We start from the raw sequence: 25748 nt of genomic DNA on the forward strand, positions 1-25748 counted from the left end.
GGTGTGAGTGCCCAAGCAACGACGGCGACCAACAAACTGGTCGCACACGGACGATGGAGTCGTCCTTGCTGCAATTCGTGCAAGTAGGGCGTAGGTAGTGTATATAAGGAGACATTCTGTGGATTAACATGGAAAAAATGCATTGGTTTACTTCTTGGCCTTCTTCATGCGCGCCTCGGCAAACTTGTTGGCCATGAAGCGAGCCTGCTTGGACTTGGTGTTCAACGTCATCGACATGCCGATTTTGCTGCCCTTGCCTATCGGCTGGTTCTTGCCCTGGATCTTATTGGCCGCAGGCGCCGCGGGCTTGGCTGCCGTCTTTTGCTGCGTCTTGACGGGCTTGGCTATCACGTCGGCCTCCTCTTCCTCCTCCTCCGCTTCCTCTTCGTCTTCCAAAACTTCGGCCGCCACTTTATCCTCGGCGTCGTCCTCACTGGCCTCGTCGTCGGCATCGGCCGCATTCTTGTTGGCCTTCTCGAGCTGGCGCTTGGAGGGTTCATTGGACTCGTTGTCCGAGTCAGATTCGTCCTTGTTGCTGTCGTCCTCGGAGCTGTCGTCGGGCTTGGCGTTGGCGTACTTCTTGAACTTGGCCACGAAAAAGGCGTCCATGTTGGGCACGTGCGGGTCGAAGCGGCGCGTGAGCGTCATGCTCTGAAGCGCTGCTTCTGGTAGCGGGTGAAACCGGGCTTGCCGTGATTGAGGCCGCAGTCATCGAGCTTGACTGCGCGCTTCTTGAGCGCATACCCGACGACCGCCTCGTTCTCTTCGACCATGACCGAGTACGTTGAGTAGACAATGACGCCACCCAACGCGCTCTTGGCGTCGACGGCCGCGAGGATGAGCTCCTTCTGGAGGTGCGAGAGGTGAAAGACGTCCCTTTTGGTTGTCTGCGTCGTAATGGACGGCATATCTAGCGCGTCGCGGGCTAGGTCAAGAACGTCACCCTTGCCGAGGTCGAGGAAATCGTTGCCGTTGCGTTGTCGCGCATCGCAAAAAAGAACGGGTCACAACAAACCACGTTCAAGGCGTGGGGCCTTGGTTTCGTTGGTAGCTGGTAGTCCCAGCACCTGCGACGCGGCGGCTCGTAGCGAACTGCTGGCGCGCGAAGCGGACGCCAACGGGCCAATCTTACAGCAGTGAAACCTGGGAGAATGCAAGGTTTCACTTGATCATTGAATGTAATTAAACACTGGACGCGCCATTCGTGACCAAATTGATGTGAGATTGACCCGTTGGCATAAAAAGCGTGCCCTTGCAGAGAATTTCTCTCCACTGGCACGCTTTTTATGCGGTCATTTTTCTTTTGCCGACCTGCCCGACACATAGCGCACTGGGCAGACTAGGTCGAGCTCGCGGGCCCACCGGCCGTGCCCGAGAGCCGGGCGACGTGCCCGATCTGCAAGACCAAGATATCTATTCGCTGTCAAGTGGGCTGGCACGACGGTCTCACGTGCGACGCATACAAGCGCATGGTAGACCGGCGGCGACCAAGAGCAAGCCCAGCTCGTGCCGCTCAAAGAAGAGATGGGCTGGATACAGTATCCCAAGTGCTGCGTGCTTGTCGCGCGCTTCATGGGCTGCAACTTTATGCGTTGCGAGTGGTATGTGCGCTCATCATCGTCGACGCGCTTCACCTCACACGCGTCTTGATTTAGCGGCGAGCCCTTTTGCTCCGGAACCCCCTACAAGCACGGTTCCGACGCTCCATAGCCGTTCCGACCCGAACAACCCCCACAGAAAGGTCCACCATCCCGACCCTTTTTGGTCCACATCCACAGGTATAACGATGCCATGCCGCGTAGTTTGGCTGTATCTGGGCGTTGTTTCCGCCAGCCGCGCCGGTTGGCGCTGCCGCCGCCCATGAGCGCGAGCAAATGGCTCAACGTCTCTTTAAAGACAACCAAATGCCTCGCGCTTCTGTTGCCGCCGAGACCGCTGAACGCGCTACCGCAGTGCAACGCCAACGCGTGCAAAGCGTGCTCGAGCTTGACGCGCACGTCCAGCGCCAAGTGGCACAGCTCCCGCGGCACGACCTCGCCCAGGTGGCTCGCGTGGTACAAGCCCACGGTATTCCCAACGACCGGAGCGACAAGTTGCCTAAAGTGCCGCACGCCTTTCCCGACCGGCTCGCCACACCAAGAGCCATATCCAAAGCCAGCACAGGCACTTCGCTCCCATGCAGCACCGGCCCCCGCGACAAAGGCACACAAGAAGGCCTGACCCTCTTGTGTGCACTTACGATGCCCCAGCTCCTTATGCCGGCCTCGCGATGGGTAAGCCACTCGGATTGTCTGTGCATGAAGACGCATTCACGTGCAACTAGATTACATGCCACCATTGCACCCGGCCCCGCCGCCCATATCCCAGTTTGTGATTGGCGGGCAAGCCGGCAGCTCGAGGCTATCCGACTTGCCCGCCAGCCACCGCCTGTAATGCCCCCGGCGCGTTCATGTAGTGCCAGGGCACCTTGTACAAGGCCAGCCCTTGCCCCGTGTGGCCCTGCAACCAGAGCGAAGCGGTCCGCACCAGCACTCGACCAAGCTTCTCCAATGACAGCCTCTGCCGACGGCAAGGCGACCAAGTTTCGGTGAGCGGGCAAGCGGGCGATTTTGGACGTGAGTATGGACTCGCCAACAGCGCTCGCGTCAAGACTAAGACAAAGCGACAGGACACGTAGCATGCGTGGTTGCCGTCAATGTGGTGGCACGCCCCAGTGCATGTGTATAAATTTCAATTTCTTGTTTTTGTTTTGGCGGCATGGCGCGTTGGACTTGTTTCCTGTGCCGGGCCGAGTCGATGTCGCGAGTAAAGGGTCGGGCTGCAAAAAGTGCATGAGATCACCAGCTTTAGAGTGTATATATTGACTGAGGGGACTGGAGCAAGGGCAAACTACACCTTAAACTACCTCAGAGATTACCCTCGGCAACTATGCAGCATATACAGTACATCCAACCCGGCGGAATGCGGAGCGTAGTGGTGGACCTCGCACTTGATGCACTTGTCGACTAGTGGTGGACCTCGCACTTGATGCACTTGTCGACTGTGTCGGCAAAAAAGAGCGAGCTAACGCTGGTCATGTAGGGTGACTGTGCAGTCAGACGCAGTTAACCTCGAGTGTGCCCGTGTTGCAGCTGTTTGCGTCGTCGATCTTGGATGAGATTGTTGTGGACGGGGACCTCGACGCGGCGACGCGGTCGTTCATCGCGGCGGTCGCCGCCAAGCTGCTGCCGCTTCTGCAAAGCAACAGTCTCTACAGCTTCCTCTGCGCCGTGCTGCGTCACGCCAATGATGCGCATGACGCTGAAGACAATGCCAAGCGTCTGTACCTTCTCGGCGAATTCTTGCTGCTCGAACTGACCAAGACAGAGACGGTCTTGGACCGCACGGTCCGATCGCTCATCCGTGTCGTGCATCTTGAAGGCGCGGCGGTCGTCGTCGAGCTCGCGACGTTGCTCAAGGTGCACGTGTCCAAAGGTCTGAGCAGTCATGTGGTGTCGTTCCTGCAAGCGATTCTTGTCGACGTCGCTGACGACGACATGGCGCTCGAGTGTGTCTGGTACAACCTCTTCAAGCTCTACGTGGCCGACGGTGTCTACGAGAGTGCCCACTCCAGAAGCTGGTGGCGCTCGGTGCGAGTGCACCGTCGCTGGACGAGTGCGCCGGTACTTTGTCTTGCAGCTATGTGACGCTGGCCGGGTCGACATCGTCTGCGACATGAGCTGGGGTGCGTTCGAAGCGCAAGTCGAAGAGCTGCTTCTGTGGCAAGCCGCCAACACCCACGCGCACTTGTCGCGGGTGAAGTCGTCGCAGAGCGCGTCGGCCTTGTACCGTCTCCTCTACACCGACAGCTTGCAGTCGGTGTGTGCATGCGGCCCGCGCCATGAACTCGTTCTGTCTCCGCCTCGAGCTCGAGCCGTTTGCGCCGTCGATCATCCAGGTCCAGCGCGACGCACTCCTTGCGGCCTCCAACGTCTTGGAGCTTGTGTCGGAAGCGCATCGGGGGTTGTGTCGCAGGCCGGTCTCGCCTCGGACGCTGGCGACTGCGCGCTCACCGTTTTCTTGGCCTCGGATGTCCACAAGCAACTGCTCTTGGTCCGCGGCAAGCTCGCGTCGCCCGAGCACAGGCTGGCACTAGGGTCGCCCGCGGTGGTCTCGCTGCTGCCGACACACCTCGCCCCGTGCGGCTTGCGGTTGTTCGAGCTCGTCGGCGATTGCGCTGGCGCTCCGTGCAGTCGCTCGTGCCTCGGATCTTTCTTGGTTTGCTTATCCGAAAAAGATATGACGTCGTTCGGTTGTGATGCCGAGCGTGGATTGGTTAAAAAGAAGCCAATGAAAAAGGGGAGAAGTGTCGGTTTTCAAATCAACGGCAACGAGGGATGCCAACGCAAGACGAGGTAGGTCGCCGACCCTGCGACCTGCGACGATGTGGACGATAAGCGATGATGTAGATATCGCTTCACAGTGCTGCAGCATATGGTACCTTGGCTGACGTTCAATCCTATCTCAACAGAGGCGTCAACGTCAACTGCATGCACGTACGTTGGATCTCTTGAATTGAATTATTTTACATTTACCCATTGGAGTAGCATGGGTCGACACCACTGCACAAAGCTGCTTCTGAAGGTCGAGTGGACGTTGTCTGCCTCTTGCTGGAAAAAGGCGCCGATGTGAACGCGTCCAAAGCGGTATGATGTTTGTATTGACCGAAAAGTGTTCTTCGACTAGCTTGAATGGATGCGTGTGCTGTGTAGGATGGTCAAAGGCCATTGCACCAAGCTGCTTTCTATGGTCAAGTGAACGTCGCCCGCCTCTTGTATGAAAAAGGCGCCAATGTAAACGCGTCCAATGCGGTACGCTTCTGCCTTTTTAAGCTGTTTTGATGCATCTAACGACGTAGACGGGTTATACACCACTGCACTATGCCGCTGAAAGAAACAAGTCAGAAATGGTCCAACTGCTCTTGGATAGAGGCGCCAAAATCGACGCCAAAAACAAGGTAACGTTACGTACACTCCACTCCATGTCGCCGTATGATGCTGGCATGAAATGTGCTCAAGACATCTTCAATAAGCAACAATTATTTTTCTAGGATGGCAAAACACCGCTTGAGGTCGCAGAAACACGCGGTTGTGAGGATCCAGTCGCAACGCTTTTGCGTGACTATCCTCGCATGCAAGAAGAGCAGGTACTATATAGTTGAGCGAAATGACACGCTTTTCTGCCGCGTCTATACTCACTCTCCGTTATAGCTCTTTGTCGCACTGCGCGAGAAGCGCATTCCTGACGCCGTGCGCATCCTCCTCAACAACTTTCTCCACGTCAACCTCCGCGACAGCGTAAGCGTCTCAATTCAAACGATTTACCATTGATGATAGATATGACTCATATGAGTGTAGTCTGAGACGCCGCTGCTGCACTTGGTCGTGGCAACGCAAGATCTGTCACTGCTTCGATTTTTGCTTCTCAAACCTGACCTCCAAATCGATGCCAAAGACTCGGTATTTCCATATATCGACTTCTTGACCCACATTCTCACGTAATGAAATAGACGGGTCGCACGGCTCTCACAGTCGCCATTACCGCCGACAACGCCGAGTTGGTTCGGGCGCTGTACCTAGCAGGCGCAGTCGTTGATCTCGTCGACAAGGTGGGATATTGACTTCGTTTTGGTGAGAATATTGACAATGTGGTACAGAGTCTATGTGCTTCAACGCCGACCTTGGTCGCCGCTTTGCGCCAAGCAGCCTCCATCAATGACGACAGCACGGTGGATGAACTACTGCGTCTGGGCGTCAGCTGCTCGTTGGCCAACGAGGTATGTAGCATTGCGTTGGCAGGTCTCAAACATGTTGACGTCATCTAGAAAGGCGAGACAGCGTGGCATATGGCGGCTGCAAAGGGGCATATGTCCATCATCACGATGCTGCTCCAACAAGAGACCAAGGACGAGAACGGCATTGACGTGACCAACCATGTGCCCCCTCCTACACACTTCTTCTCTTGCAATATGGACTCTTGGGTTTGTCTAGGCGGGAGAGTCACCCCTTTTTGTCGCTGCTGCTGCCGGCCACGCCGACGTTGTCGAGGCCCTTGTCCTTGGCAACGCAAGCATGCATTGCGTCTCTAATGTACTGGCTGTGCATTGAATGCTCCCATCATCCTTGAGCAACCGTGGTTTTAGACTGACTCGACGCTGCTGCACGCGGCCATCCTTGGCGGCAAAACGAGCATCCTGGACCAACTCTTCTTGTTTTGCGGCGATGCCAAAGATGCTTGTGACGAGGTAGACAATATTGTCTGCCATGGATGATTGTTCAACGTATTCTCCATCTCAACTAGATGGGACAGACACCGCTGCACATCGCGGCTGCCAAGAATCTCGTTATCGCCGTAAAGTACCTCGTAAAGGCCAAGGCTAACGTCTTTGCAACGACAATAGTAATGCATCGTCCTGATAGTGGAAGCTCGGACCTGACACGATTTCGGTAGACGGGCAAAACGCCATTGATGTTAGCGACCGACCGCCGCGTCATCGCAATATTGCAACAGGCTGAAAACAAGGGCAAACTGAAGGTATTCCTCTCAAGTTGATGTGGAATAGACTGCAGGCGTGTGCGTTCTAGAAACCTCGGCTCTCGGACGCTGAGCTCGACCAGCTCGTCGACCGCATCTGCGACTCGGAGGCGATGCTAAGCAAACTCATCCAGCGGGTTTGCAACCGCCTCGACATCGGTCACGAAGCTTTGGAGGTAACGTTGCTGCATGTGACACAGCATTCCCTACGATGTAGGTCTCGGTGGATCGACCCGAGGGCACACGAGGCGCCAACGTACAAGTTATTTTGGACAATACATGTCCATGCAGACGTATATGTAATCTAGGGGCATGTACAAGCTGTCTTCGTCAACGACGCCAGCCAAGTGCTGCTGGCTGACGATAGCCATTCCAATGCCGCGAACGAGGTAACTGTTTTGCCTCGTCTCTTGAGCATCAAAGCGACGCTGGAACGGTGTAGGCGGCCGACTCTTCTCTGCACCTCGCTGTACAAACCAACGACCACAAGACGTTGATGTCGCTTTTGCGATCGCCCGGCATCAAGGTCGACGTCCGCAATGCGGTACAAAAACGAAGCGATCAACGACAAAAATAGCAATGACAATATTGTTGCTGTTCAGGCAGGCGTGACGCCGGTGATTCTGGCCATCCAGATGGGCCACCGACGCCTTGCGACGATGCTCCAGAATGCCGCACACCGTGCCATCCCTAGCGTACACATCAGATTCCTAATCGATCTTTCTCTAATATGGGCGGCTCTAGGTGCCGGCCTCGGACATTGAGCTGGATCAATCTAGTCCACTCTATGGCACCGTGTACCCGGGCACATTGAACGGTCGTGTCGTCGCCATCAAAACGTCCACCGATGAGTCTTCCGCCCAAGCAATCATCAACGAGATGGAGATAATGCAGCAGTAGATCCCTTTGGTCTTGTGGAACGATCTGAGCGGCGATGGCTGTAGGTGCAACTCGCCGTACGTACAGCTGCTCCTCGCCGTCTCGGATATCACGACATCGAGTCCCAAGCTTATTCTCGAGTACATGGACGCGGGGGATTTGCGCAGCTACCTCGACGCCAAGCGACTCGGTGAGCCCACCAAGGTCAACGTCTCACCACTGCAAGTCGCGTGGGTGATTGCAAATGCGCTCGCCGATTTACATCACAACGGCGTCTTCCACCACGACCTCGAGAGCTACAATGTCCTTCTCTCCTCGACCAACTACATTAAAGTCGCGAATCTCGGTTGCGGCCTCGAGTCGGACACAACGACGGGCAAGAGCACACCGTACTGGATAGCGCCCGAGGTACTTGCGTCGACGAGCAACTACAGCTGTGCCGCCGACATTTACTCGTTCGGTGTCATCTTGACTGAGCTGGATACGCTTCAAGTGCCGTTTCACGATGTCAAGGGCCTCGGGTACTGGGGTATCATCGACGGAGTCCGTCTCGGCAACCTCCGTCCGACGGTGAGCGCCAACTGTCCGCAGTGGCTGCGAGATCTCGCCAACGCCTGTCTGTCGTTCGACCCGACGCAGCGTCCGTCAGCACTCATTATTGTCCAGGCCCTCCAAGAGCTGCTCTGGCACATCGAGGAAGCGTTGGTGACGCCTATCAAGCGTGAGCAAACGGGCAAGCTGGCAGAGTTGAGTACGGGTAGTCCTACGGTACGCTCAGCACTTGGTATGGTCGTTGGTGGAATGACTCCTTGCCATTAGACATTCAAATCCGACGATGGCCCAGAAACTTTGATCAAGCCAGCGACGAGCGATGTGGCCAGCGACGCCAATACAGCATCGGCTGCCGTCACGCCCACAACGTTCATGACACCGGCAAAGTCAGCGGTCGGACCAACAACGCGACTTGTGAATACGTCTGACCATCGTCCTTGTAGACGACCTCGAGCGCGAAGTCTATAAGCACGCAAATCGTATGCCGGCTCTGCCATGCCTCCAACTGGCTCCTGCAGACGCATTGCCAAGGCTGCGCGGAAGAGCTCGCCCCCGTTGCGTTCAAGCTCAAGATGCTTCTCAAGCGTCTTATCGTCGCCAAGAAGAACGGATTTGAGATCGACGACGATCTTTTCTGTGACTACTGCAACACACACCAACCGATTAAGGCGACCACTTGTGACAACTGCGACGATGCGCTTCCGGACGACCACGAGAAGCTGCGCATCCTTATGCTACGCATCGAGAAAGTGACAAAGTCCAAGGCCTGATGTCCAAACTGCACGCCTACATATTCTCCTGGTATAAATCAGGAAACGAACCAATTGCATTACTTCTTCGTTGAGTGTACAACCTATGGACATCGACAGAGCAAGTCCGAACAACGCAGACCAAGACGGTTGATACCGCAGGCCAGATCATCCCCTACATAGTCTCCATCAAGAATGAATGCGAGAGACAGAAATACCGTGAAGAGATCCCCGAATGTCGAGCGCTTGGTCTCCAAGAGGCTGAGGATGGGATGTGCAAACTGACTGCAGTCGTTGACGGACATCTTTAACGAGGGCGAGTTCGGGTCGTTGGGAGGCACCAGCCGCTGCAGTGCAAGGGCGAGCGCCGGTGCGATTGTCGTCGTCTCGTCGAAGAGCAACTTTCGTTCCGACGTCGAGTGGTCTCATGTCCCACGACGGCACTAGCGGCGCGGCAGACGCGCGCGCGTGGCGGAAGAGAATGCAGCGTCGACGGTGCAGTGTAGGGGGCTACGTCGGTGTCTCCTGCTGCAAGCCTGGCCGACCACAGCTCCAGCGCCAGAAATATCTACTGCCTCGAGAAAGTCGTCCATACTGCTATTTGTGTTTTAACCGCAGACGCCATGACAAGACCTAATCCACAACAAGCGCGCGCACGCTCGTGACGAATTAGGAGATCCACAAGCTGCGGCAAGAAATTGTTCGATTCAGGCACCAGTCACATTGCGAGACAAATGTAAGAGACTTAGCAGTAGCACTGCGCAAGGCTCAACCCAGGCGAGAACACAACACGAGCTTAGCAGCGCAAAAGCATGCAAGGCAGGTGGAAAGGGGGCGTCAAATGACCAAGTGCGAGCAAAGCTCCGCCACCCAAAAACCACCTCCTGTGAGAATATATTACATGGACATCATCGATTCTTGGAGACCATCGTTGAAAATACCTGAGACGAATGCGGCGTCTCTCATGCCCCCGTCTTCAACGGTGCCGTCTTCAACGGTGCCGTCTTCAACATGCTGCCGCCTCTGGACGATGCGTCGGACCTCGGGGCCTCCTGCCTCGCCGAGTCCGCGCGTAACGGCGCCCGCGGCCAGCGTCTGGATGGTTCCGTCTTTGATCTGGGCCCTCGGCCGCCTTGCGTCATCGCGCGACGCAGGGCTCGCATGCTGCCTACACCCGGGGGCCGCCGTCGCGGCACTGGTGGTCATCGGCGGTGCGCGCGCTGTCCTGGACCAGAGTCCGACACACGCGTGCGACGATATCCTCGCGACGTGGCTACCCAAGCCACGTGCGCACCTTTCGGCGCGTCTTCCACGACGTAGACGTTTCCGTCGCCGGGCGTGCCGACGGTCCTCTCCGCTAAGGACGTCGGCATCGCTGGCCTGGCCATTCCGGAGCCAAGCCCTTTCGTTCTCGCGAGGGTACGCGGGTCTTGGGCTCATAACCTAAGAGACTTAGCAGTAGCACTGCGCAAGGCTCAACCCAGGCGAGAACACAACACGAGCTTAGCAGCGCAAAAGCATGCAAGGCAGGTGGAAAGGGGGCGTCAAATGACCAAGTGCGAGCAAAGCTCCGCCACCCAAAAACCACCTCCTGTGAGAATATATTACATGGACATCATCGATTCTTGGAGACCATCGTTGAAGATACCTGAGACGAATGCGGCGTCTCTCAAATGTAAAAGTAGTGTGGTACCTCGTGCCAGACCCGAAAGTGCGCTGCGCCGACGCCGTCAGGATCGAGGCCCATGCCAAGCTCGCGTCTGCGCCGTGGACCTTGGGCGCGCACGGCCAAAGTTGATGGCTGCCGAGGGCTATGAGCTCGACTCGTTGGCAGTTCGAGCACAGACCGGATTGCAGGCGACGTCGAGCGAGAGGTTTGCCGCGAGCAATATGTTGTCGTGGCGCTGCCAGCAGTCCCGGCTCGGTGCAGTGTACAAGCAGGAGGACGTCATGCGTAAGGTGCTCGAGCTAGAGCCATCCGAATCAGCGCCGAGAGATGGCGCGCGCTCCGAAGACGACGCGGCGTGCGAGAGAGGCCGTCGAGAAATTGGCCAGGGCTCCGCCCAAGGGCCGACTCGGTGGCTCGTCACTCATAGATAGGCTGCGCCATACCTACAGCAACGTCGCGTGAGCGCCTCGGCTTGAGGCCTGCGCACGGCTTGCCACGTACCACGTGCCTTGGCTGGCGGCGATGATCGGTTTGAGAACTCTGCAAGAACTCTGGTGATTGGCTCAGAAGTAAATTCTTGGCGCTCTGATTGGCCACAAATTGAATCTCTGTCGCTCTGATTGGCTGAAACGCATTAGCCTAGCATTGACGAAAATGAGGAGATCGACGAGGAACGCTGCTTTGCGACCGAGCGACACCCCGTGACGGCATTGAGACTATTGATAGAGTCTCCTCGAGCAGAATAGAGCAGCGTCAGTGGTGCCTGAGGAGCCTCGGCGTCGTCTTTCTGGCGTCGCCGGGTATTACTATTGGCGTTCGCCATTTACAACCATAAATATCCATATTTTGGAGAAAACAGGCCCGCCGCGCCGGCGGATCGACATAATGAAGTTTGGAAATGAAATCGCCCATACTTGCCCGAGTGCTAGACCACACTTTGGGGAGTCCAAAATGCTACCGGTATGTGACATCGCCGTGCGAGCTCTGTAGCGAGAGCAAATGACAGCGGCAAACACTAGTTTGATATAGTGTGCTTTTTCGCTATACCGAAATACTGTACGGGATACAAGGCCTCATCACGCAGCGGTATCGCGTGCACTTTGCCTCCCTCGGCCACATGGAACACACACTTTACATGATCCAAAGAGATGGCGTCCTCGGTTCCCGGGACTTCGATGCATTTTCAACCGAAATTACATGTCGTATTTCGTGAAAACCGACGCTCGGCAGTTCGAGTTTGGTGTGAGTGCCCAAGCAACGACGGCGACCAACAAACTGGTCGCACACCGGGTCAAGACCCATTGCCAACTGTGGCAGCCAGTCTTACGGTCATTGGAGCTTTGGAACTCCGCGATGTCACGTGAAGTATTTGGGCAATTCTGCCACCACCTCGAAAAATAGAAAATGGATTTGCGCATGATTGCGCTACGTGCAGCGTCGGAAACGACATTTACGTCATTCAAGAAGTGTGTGGAGAGGTATACACGGCTGCTACGTGGCGCTGGCACGTCTGTGGGCTGCTACTCGTCGATGTGCTAAATGGTGCTCACACTATTTAAGGCAGGTGAATGAAGTCTTGTGATTGGCTAGAAAGGATCAAGAATTGAGCCAATAAAACATCCTTTCCAGATCGAGTACAGCACACAAGATACTGCGTCTCGGCAACATCGGCCTTGCAGTACTTGCAAACTTCGGCCGCGAGCCACTGGATGCCGTTGGCCTCGACACTCAGCGCGGCCGCACGCAGCGAGTGCTGGATCGCTGTCGCCGTTTTGTCGTTCGGGCGGCCCGTGAAGATCGATACGTACTTGTTGACGAGCACTTGAAAAATGCGATCCATGTGGCAGTGCAGCACCGCGCCCAAGATGGACGCAATGTGCGCGATCGCTTGGACGTTGGACAAGGCCATTAACGTCGTGAGCAGGTGCGGCACAAGGTACGGAAGCACTTCGCGATATGACCATAAACACTTCCTGGAGGCCGGCAAGCGCGTGCTCCAGAACGCGATCGTCCACCAACGAGATACGCTTGACAAGGCGCGGAATGAGCTCATCGATCGAGCCTTCGGGTGGTGCGCGATCGGGAAGATTTCGTCGCGGAGACCGTGGTCCTGCACACGGGCCAAGGTTGACGAGTACCTCGTAGACAGCCTGGGCCGAAACCGACCGCTCGACCGATGACGACTCCGACACAATGGCTTACAGCAGCGACGGCACGAGATACGGGAAGAGACTCTGGCCGAGACCCTTGACGAACATTCCAAGCGCCTTGGACGCGACCGAGCGGACCTTTGGAATCGGGTCGAGCAGCTGCGTCTGGAGGCAGGGCGCGATCGTGTCGAGAAGATACGGCGCGAGGTCCTTGGCGTCGTGGACCATCGCGCACATACTGCTGGCAATAATTTTCTTCGTCTCTGAGATGCGGGCCGTCACGACGCGCTGAAGCACGGATATGTCGAATCAAGTGCTCATCAACTGCAGCATCGCACCCATCGTCTTGTTCGAGACGTGCAAACCTGCGAGCAAACTGAAGCGATCGAGGCAAATCGGGTTGCGCACGACATATGCAGTGTCAATGTGCGCAGCGTGGCGCGCCATCTTCACGTACGGGTGCGAATCCGAGAGCGACGCCGTGAGCTTGAGAATGAACTGCGGCCAATATGAGCCAATCGGATGACGCCAAGGCGCCGAGAAGCTTGATGACAGCCTGCTAGGCAGGATTGTCGACAGGGCAGAATGAGCTCGACACCGTGCACCGAGAGGTTACGCATGATGCCATTTGTCGTGCTGCTCGTGGCTTCGCCGCTAATGTCTGCAAACAACTTGAGGAGGATCGGGAGGGTCACAATCACCTACAGCTTCATGAAGTGCCTTCGCGAGCGCTTCGGCTTCTTCATGACGGACAAGGCGGTCTTGGTGGGCGTTCGGGTTAGACATCCTCATCGCTTATTTGTGGCGCGCAACGACCTGATGCTGCATGAGCGCGGCTATATCAAAGCCCTTGACAACCACCTAGACACCAAAAGAGGCACCCATGCAGCTACCAAACGTCTCACCCGTCGTCGCCTTTGTGGGCAAGTCGTAAAGAATCAAGAGACTTGCATCCTCGACCGCGAGCATGAGTGGCGACAAGCACGTCGCAATCGCGCGCTGGACGGCCTCGGACGAGATTGAGAGCGGCGCGAGACGTTGGCGCAATCGACGGTCGATGATGTCTATGTGCTTGCCGCGACCCGAGGTAAACGACGACGCCTTCGCGCTTGCGCTCGTATGTCCCGATCTCCTTGACGACGAATTCGCCGCCGCCGCTTCTTCGATCGGCGCCTTGAGGAGCGTGACCAGATAGTACGTGTACACAACCCAGTACGAGTCCATCATCCGGACACAGGCCTTGCGCAGTGGCGCCAGCGCTAGGCCACCATGTCACCTCGAGCTCCTCATCCTGGCTTTTTATCGTGGCGTGGGCAGCACAAACATGTATCTAGTCAATATCTCGGAGCCAAGTGGCGTCGAAGACGTGTGATACCTTGCGCGAGACGCGAACGCCTTGAAGAACGAGGTCCGTGCCAAGCGCCGAGGACCACGGGCGTGCGACCACTGTCGGTTACCACCCAAGGCTGGAAGCTCCGCTCGTTGGTAGCTCGGGCAGAAATTGTATCTGAGATACATCGAAACGACGCAACGAGAGCAACAAGTACCGAGGCCATGTCGAGGCCATCGTCCGCACGCCTCGCACATGCTCTCCAGGTCATCGACGTCGGCGTTTGTCTCGGCGCATCGACTGCACAACTCACAGCGGAACCGATGGCCTGAATCGAAGAATGAAGTGACGAAAGAAAGACCTCAGGAAAACAAGGCTCACCGTCCACAGTCGACAGGACGCCCGCTTGCGACCGCTCTAATAGCGTGCGACCAAGGCCCTGGAGCGCAAATAGAAGAACGAGCAGCGCTCAACGCTTCTTCAATTCTCTTGTGAAACGTTTCGCCTTTGCCGAGCGCGTTCTTACACGACTGAACGTTTGCGCGGAAACAGGACATTCTCCGAGTGCCACGTCATAGGAATCGAGTGGTTTTCACATTTTGCGACCTCTGGCCATGAGACACTAGACGGCATCAAATCGTCGTGAGTGCGAAAGAAAAGGCGCGGAACCGAGCATTGTAAGCTCTACGCATTCTACTCCAATCGCTGTACAGGATGCGACGGCTCTGGACGTCGCAAGCCTACATGTAAGACGCAATGGATCGCATTCTGGATAAAGTAAAAGGGGTAATTGTCGCTACTACAAGTGTAGAAACTACGACTACGACGATCGCGTGACTACAAGTGTAGAAGCCGAAGACCACGACGTGCCACCGTGGTTCTTTGCTTTATAACGTTTACAGAGCGCTTTGTATCTTCAAGCAAGCCCTGCGCGCGTTGTACGACTGCATCGGCAACGTAGCGTGGAGTGCTCTGCTCTCCATAGTGTCTTGTATCATAGTGCCTGCCCACTATGGGCGATTTCATTTTAAACATGATGTTGTCGACCAAGTGGCATCGGCGTCCTGGACTGGTGCCTCTAAGATGGCTCTACGATCTTATTGATAGTTTGGGCATCTTGGTTCCCGTCTCGCTACTAGCTACTACTGTATGCCTCGGACGGCGACGCGACCTCGCACTCCGTGCTCTCCACAGCGTCCTCTGTCAATGTACCACGTCTCGGTCATTTCAGTTTTAAGCGCAAAGTAGTCGTTCTGGCGACCTGGTGATGCATTGTGTGGTATGGGCGGAGAGAAATGAATGAAATAGTGCACAATAAGATGTTGGCATTGCAACTTACACGCACAACACGTCCAGCACCGCCGAGTCTTGCCAGTTGCCGGCCGCGACCTCGGCGGCCGTCGTATTGGAGCGCAGCTGGACGCGCGCAAACGCGCGGAGGTTGCGCATAGCCGTCGCAAAGAACTTGGTGTCGTCGTGGTACTGCTGTTGCGCCGCCTTGGCCATGCGCTCGCGCTCGCCGCCCGACAGTCTTAGCACGTGGTTGACGGCGTTGCAGAGATCGCCCGGTGAGTAGTCGGCTTGGAGACCGCTGACATCGCGGAGTCCGTGCTCGCCTTCCGAGCGGCCGCCCATAATCTGGTGCGGGTGGTGATGCACGACCGTCTTGGCATAAACGCCGCTTTCGGGCACAACGATGAGCTCGTTCATTGGTGGCGCATCCGTCGTGATAATGACGCCGCCGGCCGCGCGCGCCTGGTTGATGTAGTGACCGTAGCCCTCCCATCGGCTCGCACAGAGAAAGAAAGACGTCTCAGCAAGTCGCTTCCCAAACGTCTCTTCGCTAATTGCGCTGTGCTGAAAGTTGATGTTCTTGGCGGCTGCGATTCTCTCAGCGTACTTTTCGCCATATCCCATATCGTATAGACTCTGACTCATTGAGAGGTCGAGCGGCGGCAGATCCGGTCGTGCCAGCCAGCACTCAATGACCTGGTCCGTGCCCTTGCTGACGCTGCCGCCGGCCGAATGCGTGAACCGAACGTTGTTGCGGTAGTCTTTGGGCTTGATGGCGCCGGGACCGAGCTTGCGGGCAATGTGGCCCGCAATGTCGGCGGTAGTGTGCCGCGTATAGAAGACGGCGGCACCATTCGGATTGCCCTCTTGCTCGTACCACTTGGTCACGCGGCGGTAGCAGTCGCGCGACTTGCAGATGACGACGCTGGCGCTCCAGTACTGCTGCGACTTGAGTTCGCCCATCTCAATGTTGGGCATGAGGTAGATGGGCTTGTGCTTTGGCCACTCCCACGGCGGCCAGTAGTGGTTGAAGAAGATGACCGGCGTCCGCGGGCACAAGTCGAAGTACTTGACTTTGCGGTTGGTCTGCGGGTCCAAGTACTCGTCTTCCAACGCCCAGATGGGCAGCAAGCGCGATTGACCGTCTAGCAAACCATTACGAGTAGCAGAGATGAGCGCACGTACATTTGGCGTAGGCGCAGCCGTCTTCGCAGTAGCCCGAGCCGCGGAGGCCGCTCGGGAGGAACACATCATAGTCGGGGCAGCGCCGGAGCTCGTCAAGCACACGCGGGTCGTCGCGCCGCAGCCGCGTCGGGTACGGTGCCGTGGTCGCGTTCGTGCCATACTGCCAGGTAATGATGTCGTCCGACTCGGTCGTGCACGCAGCGTGCAGGAAACTGAGGTGCTCGAGGTCGTCCGTGGGAACGCGCTGCGTCTTGGGGTCGTCAAACCAGCAGGTGGCACCCGGGGTCGGCGCCCGCTGGACGAAAGTGCGATTCTTGAGGTGCAGGCCTGCCTCGGCACTGTCGGGTGCGCGGAGCAAGGTCATGCTGACGAGAACGACGACGAGAATGTATCCAGGCAAGAGAAAGCGGAGGCTCATGGAACACCACGGCGCCGGACACTTCTTGGTCATGAGCGACCACAATGGGATTTGTGATGTACTACACTTACAACGTTGTCCCAAAATAGCACCGGTTTACGAAATAATCCTTTGGTCTGGCTCCGAAAATAACGCCCAGCGAAATTCCAATTTCGTAAAACGAGCTATTGGCGCCACTATCCGGCGTATCCGGCATATCCGCATAATTTAAGCTTGCTTTTAGTATTGATATAGTGCCCCAAAGATAGTGCCTCGATTATTCTGGTTTTACGAAATTTGAGCGAAATCGGGCCACAATAGTGCACAAAAAACGGTAAAATCTCGTAATTACCATTATTTTACCGTATTTAAAAGGGCCAGATGAAGATGACCGAAGGCAATGAGCCGCTCTCTAAGGAGGGTACGTCTCGCGAATGATTCCGTAGCTGTCTTACCAAATGCCATTGTTACTAGGCTACATGTATCTCGCCAAGACAGCTATAAAACCAAGGAGAGATCCACTCCTCTTTATGATGGCCCATGCATTCCTCGTGTTTTGTAAAAAAGCAAGCTTCGTCTATGCAAAGGATCGATCATACCGGTACTTGTCCCTGGCTGCCCAGGGACTTCTTGTGCGTCCCCATGTCATGGCTTCCCGTATTTAATAAATACGTATCATGTTTAACAGGTATCAGCCATTTCGCCAGAATTTCGTAAAACGCCACCTTTATTAAATAGTTGTCGCGCTCCACGATTTGGGAAATGGTGAAAAGTGCGCTGAGAGAATCGCAGCCGCCAAGAACATCAACTTTCTGCACAGCGCGATCAGCGAAGAGACGTTTGGGAAGCGACTCGCCGAGACATCTTTCTTTCTCTGTGCGAGCCGATGGGAGGGCTATGGTCACTACTGTACATCAACACGCGGCCGGCGTTGTCATCATCACGACGGCTGCAATCGATGGCGCGAATTCTATCTGGGGAGCAGGTCTATCAAGCAGTTGTGTCGCCCAGTACATCATACATGCGTGCGACGGCGTCGATGCGTCTGAAGTGATTGCGACATATATGAGTGCGCAGAATCTACCTCGATAAGAAAGAATATCATGAATTTGATAGACGTTTATTGGTTTATCATCCGTTGCTTCACACAAAACGTGGCGTCTAGAACCAGCCGCCGCAACGAAACGGCGAAAAGAGACCGCAGCCGCCACCAAGACCCCAACCAAAGCCAACACCACCGCAGATCGACCCAAAGCACTCCTTCTGGCCGCCCTCGCGAAGGTGCTGCTGTGCCTCAGTGCTCACTTGGGCGGTGACGCCCATCGCCGGGGTGCCGACGGCAGCAGCGGCCGCAAAAGTGCTAGCGATGAGCGCGAGCGCGGTGACGACAAACTTGACCATGATGTGATGGAGACGCGGAGAAAGCAATACTGGATGCACATTCCTAGGTTGTGCTGGAGGAGGACACGCAGTCGCGATCTGTCATGGAGTCGATTTTTCCCATTTGCGACCTTACCGTGATGGGATGGGATCGTTGCCGGGTAATTTCTCTCGATGTAGGCCTCGAACGGCGAAACGACTTGGCATTTTGGACTCACCAGATTAGTCTCTATATACCTGCAAAGTATGAGCGATTTCATTTGAAATTTTCATTTCGTCATGCGAGGATGCACGCCGCGGCGGCGGCGATGGTGGATCGCGAATGGCGTCTTGTGATAGGCCATAAAGATTTTAATATCGGACCAATAAGAAGCATTTATTTCAGATCCAGTTTAAAATAGACGACCGCTCAGAGCTGAGGACTCGAGATGACGATCGTCCAGGATGCGAGAGTCACGGCGCAGCCGGTGGACACCGAGAACAGCTTCCGAGAAAGCGAGCCAAGCGCGCTACGAGCTATGGAGCTAGTGCGAGCCATGGAAAGGATGCGCAGTCGCAGACCCAGCGTCGTCGACCACGAGGCCGGTCGACAGTGCCGATCTCCCGCCATCGAGCTCGTGTCGAATGTGGGGACGGAAGGTAGTCCAGGACATATTGGATTGCGACGTTGGTGACACAAAGCTTGGCAGCGGCAATGGCGTTGTCGTTCGCACCAGCTGCAGTGCTTGGTGGTCCCACATCGGCCATGGGAGGCGGTCATTGCTGACAAGGCGCTCTTCTTGGCTATAGACAACGCATGAAGGAAGCGTTAAGCTCAATGCCGCGAGACGGCGCATATAACGACGCATACCGGGAAGTGCCATCACACATGTTTTACACATGTGATTTTGGATGACATCGATCGAATCAACGCGAGTGCGGAAGAGAAGTGATGCTCGAGCATTGTGAGCTCCAAGCCTCTCGTTCCAATTGTTCCACGGCATGCGATGGCTCAGGATGCAGAAATTTCATGAATGATGCAATGAAGCACATTCCCATCCCAGTGAGCGATCGCGAGCCTAAAAGTGTAGAAGACGAAGACCACGACGAGCCACCGTGGTTCTTTGCTTTATAACGTTTACAGAGCGCTTTGTATCTTCAATCAAGCACTGCGCGCGTTGTACGACTGCATCGGCAACGTAGCGTGGACTGCTCTGCTCTCCATAGTGTCTTCTACCATAGTGCCAAGTATGGCGATTTCATTTCAAGCATGATGTTGTCAACCAAGTGGCATCGGCGTCCTGGACTGGTGCCTCTAAGATGGCACTACGTTCTTAGTTAGGAATGTTGCATCTTGGATCGCGTCTTTGCTGGACGCCTCGGACGGCGACACGACCTCGCACTCCGTGCTCTCCATAGCGGCATGTACCAATGTGGCGAGGTAGTAAACGCAATGTGAGCGACCATGCGCCTTGGCGATGCTTTGTATGCGTCTAGAAGGCGCACCACCCACAACGGACAAGCTTTAGCTCGGAGGCCGCAGCATCGTCTTCTCGTGACCCACGCCGGATATCCGGATATTAAAGCTAACAACACGCAACTTGCCGCGGTGTTGCCTGATCGCGAGAGGTTTGATGGCCAAACTTGGTCAAAAAATCAAAAAGGCTCATACGTGGTACAATGGTAAAGCAAGCTTTGGGTACCTTGGGGCACCAAGTTGCACCATCGTACGCGGCCTACAGCACTAGAAACTCTAGTGCACAGATATGCCGAATTGTACGTTTTGCGGCATCGTAAAGGATTTAAAAATGGCATATGCCATATGTAACAACGGAAACGATGCATTCCACGATCTTTGCGATGATCAGCAACACAGCCCGAGCCTTCTTGGAGGAGCCCTGCGACCCGGTGCTTTACGACCTTCGAGCATCCATCGCACATGGCTTCACGCACCACGAAGCGACCTTCGCGGACCCGGAGCTGTCGGTCGACGGCCTCGACGAGCTCCTCACGTGGCCACTCCCAGACGCCCAAGCGCCCAAGCTCGCCGCGCTCCGCGGCTACGACGCTGCGACAACCGTCATACCCGGTGACGCGCTTGGCATCAAACCGGGCTACGCAGATCATGCGACCGCACGCACGGGGTGCTGGGTTGCGACTACCATCTCGTTGCCCATGCAGCTCGTGGCGATCGAGGCGTCCTCGTCGAAGTGCTCTTGGAGCATTTGGTCCATGTGGTAGTTCAGCAGACACATTATGTGTCATGGCTTTGACGTTGGACAAGGCAGTTGGCATCGCGACGAGGCACGGCACAAGGTACGGGAGCACCTCGCGCATGCGACGTGACCTTGAGCATGTTATGGAGTCAAGCGAGCGAGCGCTCCTGGACGAAGTCGTCAACCGTACCTCTGGCCCGTGCTCCGCGCCTGCGTCTGGTTCAACGTCTGGCGAGTCTGGAACGATCGCAACTTTCGCGCCGTCAAGGCGGCACGCGTCGCTCAACTGCACTTGCACCACAGCCTCGTACAAGAGGCCGAGCAGCCTGCTCTTCGTCGGCTTCTTCGGCTCATCGCCCAACACGAGTGGCCGCGACGTCACCTCGTCCCGCGGATTGCGCTCCTGCCTCTGCCTGCCTAAATCAAGTCCCTCAACCGAGTACACACAACGAAGAAAGTCCGCCAATTTTATTTAGCATAGTTTTATCTATTGTAATAGAGGACCCAATTCAACAACAACGAGGTCGTCAACCGACTTGATGCGCTTGAGAAGGCGCGAGAAGAGCTCATCACTCGAGCGGTCTCGCATGCTCTTGTGAAAAACGTCGAATGCACCACCGACCGCGCGTCGCAAAGAGCGTTTTCGAGCTCAACGACAGGAGCTGCGACACAATCTCCGAGGTCCTTCGTGGGTGAGCATTGGATGGATGACCTCGCGAGGCCAAGGTAGACGCCATGGCGCACGCCATGTCAGCGGGGCTCATCGGTTCGAGGCTCGCACGCAGGCAAAGGTTATGTATCCGGGATACATAACCTTTGCGCGCAGGGTGCGGACGACCCCGCGTATACCACGCTTGCCAATCGTGCGCAAGATTTCGCCGAGCGTGCGACAAAAGACGCTCTTCGTCTTGAGGATCGAGTGCGCGTCTTGGGTGTGTTAGACACGACACGCCTCGACGCCTGAGCTGAAGCGCGCGCTGGCGCACGACGGCCGCCGTATCCCAGCGCACCATATAAAGCACTGCGAGGACCGTGTTCCGGCACTGCTTGCCGAGCATCTTGAGCATCGGCACCATCGTTGTCGTCGACATTGGCCGACATGGCAACAGCCTTGGCGCCGCTGACGCGGTACAAAAAGGCGTCAAGGAGCGAGAACGAGGACTGCCGAGTGCGCATGTTGTCGTGAACAACATGAGGCGTGGGAAGAAGCTCCAGCCGAAGCCTTGGACGCGACCGTGCGGACCTCAGGAATGGGTCGAGCAGCTGCGACTGGAGGCAGAATGTGGTGGTGTCGAGGCATGGTGCGGGGTCCTTGGCGTCGTTGACCATTGCAGTCGAAGACCAAGCCGACGCCCGCGGCTGGACGTGGATGCAGCGACGGGGGGCTCGACCACGAAGACGACCAAGGCAGCGACGCGTGCATGAGCGCCAAACGCATGCCTCTTGATGCCACGAGGCTGCACACGATGGACCAACCCGAGAAAATAATAACGATATTCTTATATTCCTGTCGTTGACGCCGCCTCAGTCGCTGGCGTCTCTCGAGGACCTCAACAAACTGCGTAGCTTTGCCGCCGATCGCGACGCCTGGAAGGAATCCACGGAGCTTGTCATCATGGGCCTCACCCGCGGCCATAAACGCCCCCGCGCGACTACAGAAGAACAAGATGCACCCCCGCGCCGCCGCCTGCGCAGCCACGGCCCGGCGAGCGAATGAAGAAGAAGGAGATTGCTAGTCTCTACGTATGCGAACTCTTTGTAACAACGAAGATAACGCGAAACACGTTCAGATATATATTCTTATATCCCTTGGACCAGCTCACTGCATGATGATGATGCCTTCCGACGACCCGCAGAGCTTGCCAAGACAAAGGCGGCTGCGACAAGCAACGCCGTGTGGCTGAAGATTGGGCGGATTACATGCATCCAGCAACGCTCGTTTAGGCCACGAGCCCGAGCCGTTGCGGGCTTCTTGTATAGTACACATACGTCGTCCTTGTTAATCGTGAAATCGGATGCGTCATGTGAGCACTGTCGTCGGTACCAACATGACCGAGTGCCTATATTCAGTGCTAAGCAGCAGCCTCTTGTACGCGCCCGTCGTGCTGAGCGGTGGCGTCGGTACACTAACCAACCATCGGATTGCAGTCGTGTGCTTGTCGCCAATATGGGAGCGATGTCAATTGTAGCCAATCGGACGGCCTGCCGCTCCTATATTGGCCAATCCGAGAGCGTGACGCGATCGACAGCCCGATCCGATTTGATTTTGAGATTCGCGAGCGAAGAGAGAAGAGATGAGCCCAACGACGACGCCGGCGGCGGCGACTGCGCCGTACGACGAGACTGCGGCGACGTGCGCGGACGAAGGCGCCATGCTTGCCGCCGAAGCTGCCCACGTCGACGATGCCACCGAGGCCCGTGACGAGGCCCCGACCATGAACTCGGATGGCGTGGAGCGCATCATCCCGATGCTGGCTGCGTGGAAGGACGTTGCATCCCTCGTCCATGCTTGGCCAATAGCTTGGCGGTCTATTGCCATCGCGCAGCTCGAGGAGCTCGGCCGCGTCGAGAGCTTCCGCAACAGCTGGCCATGCGTTGAGATGCACAACCCGCCGACCGTCGTCCATCATCTCGCGGCGGAGGTTCTCCATCTCCTCCCAGCGATCCACGTGCGAGCGCCTGTCAACGCCAACCTCCTCGCAAAGAAGTTGCGCCATGACACGGACGTCGTGCTCACGGCCGACCTCGGTGACAATGATGCGACGTCGTTCGAGGACCGAAAGACGAGCTTTGTGGCCGTCGTCGACAAGTGGCACGACCACGTGACTGGCGTCATCCTTTATGCCCCGAGCCCATAAAAGCTACGTTGCTGTCTCTCACGCCCTCGCGCGGTGCACCAAGGTGGTCGGCGCAGCGTTCCGGTGCGTGCACGACCAAGCGGCCGCCGACGCTCTTGTCGCTGCGGTCACGACGACCGGCCATGTGCCGTCGACACTATGCCTTCGCCTCGACGACGTGCAGCGGCCGCGGGTTGCTTTCAACGCCGCTCGCGTTCTCCAATGGCTCCAGCAAGGCCACGCTCGGTGCCTTGAACTTTGGTGTCCCTCGGTGGTCGACGCACAAGGGCTTGCCGACGCGATCCATGGGTCGCACCACGTCACGTCTCTCTCGCTCCACATCGATGGTGCTCCTGTCGATGAAGAAGCTGTGCACTTGGCGCTCAGTCTGCGTCCCTTGCATCACTTGGCAACGATCGACGTCGGTCTCAACCGACACACGCTCTCGCTGCTGGGCCAGCTCGACCCAGCGACGCTCTCGTCGCTACGTATCGTCAGCACCAACGTTGACAGCGGGTTTTTCGACCTCAGTGACGCCCTTGTCCGCTTCTCGTCACTGCAGCACGTGGTCGTTCGCCGCGGCATGTTTCACTCGTTTGGCACGGGCACATGCACGCACTTGCGCTCGGCCGACTTGACGTTCGACGTTCCAAACGAGACTGTCATGCCGGAGCTCTCGCAGTGGCTCGCAACGTCGACGGCGTTGACGCAGCTCACACTCGTATTTGATCGTATGAGAGGGTGCAACCGCACCGCCTTGGGTGCCATCGCGCGCGTGCTGCCGCAGCTCGTGGCCCGCGGCCTCGAGCATCTCACGCTCTATACCAACTTGATCACGGTCGACGATGCGACCAAGCTCGGGATCGCGCTCGCCAAGACGTACTCGCATCAGCCGCTGCACGTGAGCTTTCCTGGGTTGCGCTTCTACAACGACGCCTCGTGGATTCGCATCCTTTTGGCCGCCCTCGGCTCGTGCTTCAACGTCAAGCTCAGCTTTCACCAAGATTTCTTCTCGCAGGTCGACCCTGAGATCGACGCGCTCGTCGCTCAGCACGGTCTCATCCGACCGACGGTCCAAGACTCGACCGACCTGGTTCATTTTAAGTCGCCACGCCTGCCACAAGCTCGCGCCATCACGATCGACGCTTCACGCGGGTCGTTCGTTACGGGCGTCAACGTCAACGCGGCCGCGGTGGCTTTGTCCGAACTCTGCGGCGCCCTCGCTTCCTGCTCGAACGTGCAGATGGCTGCACTCACGCATCTTCTGGACCAAGAATCGGCGGATGCGTGCCTCGCTGCGATGGCGGCGCATCGGTTGCATGTGCTGGAGGTATCGACCGACGGCCGTTTCGTTGAGCCGTTCGACACGGTGCAGATCGGGTCATGGCTTATGGAGCCTGACGCCTCAGGCTTGCGTCTCGAGGTTGATTCGGTGGTCGATGCGCCAGCGTTGGCGGTGGCCATTTGCACGGCTCCTGCGCTCACGTCGCTCTCGCTTTCGATGCGCGACGACAGTGTCCAAGCGGCGCTCGCTGCGTCCAGCATGTCGCTGCACCGGCTGACACATCTTCATCTCGATGCGACGATCAGCACGGTGGGGCTCCTCGGCAAGCTGACGCCGCGCAGCGTCACGTCGCTGCGCCTTACCGAGCACGAAGAACACCTTTCGGTCGACGTAGGTCCTGCGATCTCTCGCTTCTCGGCCCTGGAGTACCTCGAGGTGTCGAACTGCGTTCTGAGCGGCGAGAGCTTTATTGATGCAACGTGTCACCGTCTGCGCTCCGCAATCATCTCGGTCCGCGGCGACGGCGCACCGCAGCAGCTCGTGCAATGGTTGGCGACATCCAAGTTCTTGAAGCAGCTCGAGCTCCGTTGGGACAAGAACGTCCAAACGGACGCGTACTTGAACGCGGTGGCAGGTGTGCTGCCGCTACTTATGGAACGGGGCCTCCAGCAGCTCACGCTCGCACCACCCTGCGAGAGCTCTGAGGACGGCTTTCGCGCGGCCACAGACGCTGTGGCATATGCGCTAACGACTGGCTGCAACAGCCGCCCGCTTGTCGTGGATCTGTCGTCGGGTCCGTTCGGCAAGTCTGCGCGAACGACGCTCTTGACGGCGCTTGCTGCGTGCTCAAACGTGATGATACGCTTCGAGAGGTACCTGGCGCCGGCGGCCAAAGCGGCGATGGACGAGACAGCAGCGCAGCTGGGCCTGCGCAACTTGGGTTTTCTCTCGTTTAAATCGCCCCAGTGAGCGACGTCGAAGCGAGCAACCACGTCATGCACGTTGATTTCTTTTGCATCAACCCAAAGTGTAGACTTGGGCGCAGTTGGGTAAGTACCATCACACCATTGCCATCACAAACGTTTTACACATGTGTTAATGGATGGCATCGAATCACCGGGAGTGCGGAAGAGAAGTGATGCCCGAGCATTGTGCGCTCCAAGCCTCTCGTTCCAATTGGCTTACGACATGCGATGGCTCAGGATGCAGGAGTTCCATGAATGATGCAATCAATATAATTCCCATTCCAAATGAGCGATCGCGTGGCAACAATT

General features: G+C 56.8%; 6 protein-coding genes across 6 annotated transcripts; 3 read left to right on the plus strand and 3 right to left on the minus strand.

Annotated features, from left to right (window-relative positions):
- Positions 1–147: 147 nt before the first annotated feature.
- On the minus strand, positions 148–908 carry SPRG_15919 (hypothetical protein; the record flags this gene model as incomplete). Its single annotated transcript, XM_012355102.1, has 2 exons — positions 148–659; positions 683–908. The coding sequence occupies 2 exons, from the start codon at positions 906–908 to the stop codon at positions 148–150; spliced, it is 738 nt and encodes a 245-aa protein (XP_012210492.1).
- Positions 909–1860: 952 nt separating this feature from the next.
- On the plus strand, positions 1861–8774 carry SPRG_22362 (TKL protein kinase; the record flags this gene model as incomplete). The annotated part of the gene is made up of 28 exons (XM_012355103.1): positions 1861–2067; positions 2456–2518; positions 3105–3600; positions 3656–3858; positions 3908–3970; positions 4015–4178; positions 4511–4535; positions 4587–4685; positions 4752–4850; positions 4898–4996; positions 5250–5336; positions 5397–5498; positions 5549–5647; positions 5696–5815; positions 5864–5974; positions 6030–6128; positions 6182–6283; positions 6340–6438; positions 6490–6573; positions 6624–6749; positions 6791–6829; positions 6882–6962; positions 7016–7117; positions 7176–7268; positions 7318–7412; positions 7518–8220; positions 8272–8397; positions 8448–8774. 28 exons carry the CDS (start codon positions 1861–1863, stop codon positions 8772–8774), a joined length of 4113 nt encoding a protein of 1370 aa, XP_012210493.1.
- Positions 8775–11938: 3164 nt separating this feature from the next.
- On the minus strand, positions 11939–13572 carry SPRG_15920 (hypothetical protein). The gene is made up of 4 exons (XM_012355104.1): positions 13278–13572; positions 12911–13233; positions 12625–12835; positions 11939–12590 (listed from the first exon to the last, which is right to left on the minus strand). Exons 2-4 carry the CDS (start codon positions 13017–13019, stop codon positions 11978–11980), a joined length of 933 nt encoding a protein of 310 aa, XP_012210494.1. The 5' UTR covers positions 13020–13233; positions 13278–13572; the 3' UTR covers positions 11939–11977.
- Positions 13573–15237: 1665 nt separating this feature from the next.
- Positions 15238–16887, minus strand: SPRG_15921 (hypothetical protein; the record flags this gene model as incomplete). Its single annotated transcript, XM_012355105.1, has 2 exons — positions 16381–16887; positions 15238–16340 (listed from the first exon to the last, which is right to left on the minus strand). Exons 1-2 carry the CDS (start codon positions 16829–16831, stop codon positions 15238–15240), a joined length of 1554 nt encoding a protein of 517 aa, XP_012210495.1. The 5' UTR covers positions 16832–16887.
- Positions 16888–19996: 3109 nt separating this feature from the next.
- On the plus strand, positions 19997–20773 carry SPRG_15922 (hypothetical protein; the record flags this gene model as incomplete). Its single annotated transcript, XM_012355106.1, has 2 exons — positions 19997–20346; positions 20530–20773. 2 exons carry the CDS (start codon positions 19997–19999, stop codon positions 20771–20773), a joined length of 594 nt encoding a protein of 197 aa, XP_012210496.1.
- Positions 20774–22640: 1867 nt separating this feature from the next.
- Positions 22641–25452, plus strand: SPRG_15923 (hypothetical protein). Its single transcript, XM_012355107.1, has 3 exons — positions 22641–22841; positions 22899–23174; positions 23254–25452. Exons 1-3 carry the CDS (start codon positions 22647–22649, stop codon positions 25441–25443), a joined length of 2661 nt encoding a protein of 886 aa, XP_012210497.1. The 5' UTR covers positions 22641–22646; the 3' UTR covers positions 25444–25452.
- Positions 25453–25748: the final 296 nt, after the last annotated feature.

The sequence above is a fragment of the Saprolegnia parasitica genome (genome assembly GCF_000151545.1).
Source record: "Saprolegnia parasitica CBS 223.65 unplaced genomic scaffold supercont2.206, whole genome shotgun sequence".
Classification (NCBI taxonomy): domain Eukaryota; phylum Oomycota; class Saprolegniomycetes; order Saprolegniales; family Saprolegniaceae; genus Saprolegnia; species Saprolegnia parasitica.